Here is a 2,660-nt window from a genome sequence, read left to right as displayed (position 1 = left end):
CAACCCCTCCCCCCCCCCAGGTCCCCACATGCTTCGCGTTCGCGAAGGGTAAATCCCCTATTACTTCGCGTTCGCGACCAGGCCTTCGCGTTTGCGAAGAAGAAGTCTCAGCCTCATCAGATTACTCTTCGCGTTCGCGAGAGGACCTTCGCGAACACTCTCAAGAACACTTTAAAACTTCTAATTTCTCAACTGGACGCCCGAATCACGTCAAATCAACTCCATTTCTCACCAATTTTCACAGACATATCTTAAATATCATAATGAACCTGTACCGGGCCTTGGAACCAAAATACGGACCCGATACTAACAATGCCAAATATCAATCAATTCTTAAAAACAAATAATTTTCAAACTTTTAATTTTCATCAAAAAATCATAACTCAAGTTAGGACCTCCAAATTCGATTCTGGGCATACGCCCAGGTCCCATAATTTTATACGGACCTACCGGGACCGTCAAAGCATGGATCCGGGCCCATTTACCAAAAACATTGACCGAAGTCAACTAAAATCAACTTTTAAGGTAAAAATTCTTATTTTTATTAGTTTTCAACATAAAAGCTTTCCGAAAACCTGACGAACTGCACACGCAAATCGAGGAGGGTAAAAATGAGATTTTTAAGGCTTAAGAGCGCATATTCGAGTTCTAAAACATAATATGACTTTTTGGGTCATCACATGTACCATTGTATAGACCTTCACAAGGATTTAAGTTTTGTAACAGCATAATGGGACAATTTTCCTTCAAAATTAATTTGTAAGGAGGTAAACCAGTAGGGTTTAATGAATGTAGAAAATCCTCAAACTGGCTTTGATCATTTGGTTCAACAGTTTCATCCATTGCAATAAATGTCTTGGCGTCTTTCGGAAATTGAACTACAAGTCTATCATTTATTTCATCAACAAAGTCATTTTTTGTCGTCAAAATAACACGAGAAGTTAAAAAAGAAGAATCGTGAAAAGATGTATGCAAATCAGGATATATTATGTTGAATAAAAGATCCAACGATTCTCTTTCAGTAATATAAGGAACAATGAAAGACCTCAAAATTTCTATTTTACCATCCATGTTTGTCTTTTCTTTTCCATTTGCAATCCGCATCAAATATTCACAGAAAGAGGGATCCGTTTTCGCACGTATATTCTCTGATAATCGAAGTTTTTCAAGCTCATTCCATATTTCGGAGTTTAATATGCTTTCACGAATGAAGTCTTCCTTTTTTCCACTTTGAACCACAGGAAGAGTTTGTCTAAAATATCCTCCAAACACAACAACTTTTCCACCAAAAAGTACATTTGTGTCCATTATATCTTTCAAAAGAAAATCTAAAGCTTCAATCATATTTTTCTTGATCATGGATACTTCATCCCACACAATTATTTTTGCATCGCGAATCAAAGACGCCAATGAGCTTTGCTTGCTGATATTGCAAGAAAATTTTTTATCAATATTAATTGAAAATTTAAAACGTGAATGAACTATTCGTCCTCCTGGAAGGATCGAAGCTGCAACTCCGGAAGTTGCTGTTGCTAATGCTACAAATCCTTTAGATCTCACAGTTGCTAATAAGGCACAATATAAGAATTTCTTACCACTTCCTCCAGGACCATCAATGAAAAATGCTCCTGATTTGTTAGCAAATAATCTCTGAAGGATTACGTCATATGCCATTTTCTGTTCTGTATTTAATTTTCTATGCAACAGTAAATCTTCGTCGCTCACAATGATGTTTCTTTCGAAATATACTTCCTTCGCTTCATTCACCATTTTCGAAGATGTGATAGTTTCTGAAACAAGGTTGAACTCATTAATATCACGACCCATAGAATGTAATATATCATTGATGTGATTTAGGACAGCAAGGTGGACATCTTTTGCCGTTATATTGGCTAGGTTCTTAAAGTCTTCGGACATTGAATCTTCAAATTGTTTCCACAGTTCCCTTGGATTGTCAGGGCTGCAATGTACTAAAATTGTAGCAAATAAACATCTTAAACTATAAGGCATTTGATAACATGCAGCCTCTGACATACATTTAACCAAGCTGTTGTCACAGTGCAACAACCCTTTTCTTTCCGCAGATTCTCTAAATGTGTCACAACATATCCCGTTTACTCCCAGAAGATCTTCGTATGATTTTGGTGCGCTCACATTCATTAGTAATAATCTAAGGTAATATCTTTCTCCTTCTGTTGGATGGCATGTTACAGTGCGGCCAATAACATGACCTCGTTGCCGTCGAGTCCACATTTTGTAGGTAGATGACCATACGAAGTATTGTGGAAAATCTTTATACAACAACTTACGTTCTTTAGCATAGAAGAGTAACTCATAGATCATTTCAGAACACGAAGAAGCTTCACATCAACCGAATGGTACATCCTTCAACAATAGCAGTATGGAGCCAATCAATCCGGCTCAGTGTAGAATACACATCCTAATTGGGCCTACCAATGGCCCCCAAATCAACTATGGTCAGCCACCAATAGATAAACAACCTCCGAAAGTCCACAATGACGGAATCATAACACCTTCTATCATCTGGCTAGCTACAGCCACAACTTCACAGTCCACAACCATGAAACAATTTGCTCCTGAGATCTCCCAATCTCCAATTCCATAGAACACATGAATCACCATATTTGATTCCACCTCCA

General features: G+C 37.7%; 1 protein-coding gene across 1 annotated transcript; it reads right to left on the bottom strand.

The window, feature by feature from the left end:
* Nucleotides 1-648: 648 nt before the first annotated feature.
* LOC104091592 (uncharacterized) lies at nt 649-2,160 on the bottom strand. Its single transcript, XM_009596960.2, has one exon. It carries the CDS (start codon nt 2,158-2,160, stop codon nt 649-651), a length of 1,512 nt encoding a protein of 503 aa, XP_009595255.2.
* Between the last annotated feature and the right edge of the window lie 500 nt (nt 2,161-2,660).

This window comes from Nicotiana tomentosiformis, chromosome 2 (genome assembly GCF_000390325.3).
Source record: "Nicotiana tomentosiformis chromosome 2, ASM39032v3, whole genome shotgun sequence".
Lineage (NCBI taxonomy): Eukaryota > Viridiplantae > Streptophyta > Magnoliopsida > Solanales > Solanaceae > Nicotiana > Nicotiana tomentosiformis.
The sequence above is the reverse complement of the archived record's forward strand: the minus strand, read 5'-3'. Positions and strand labels throughout refer to the sequence as shown.

What these genes read in the sequence shown, in the direction of transcription:
- LOC104091592 (XM_009596960.2), bottom strand. Translation starts at nt 2,160, where the DNA reads ATGAATGTGAGCGCACCAAAATCATACGAAGATCTTCTGGGAGTAAAC.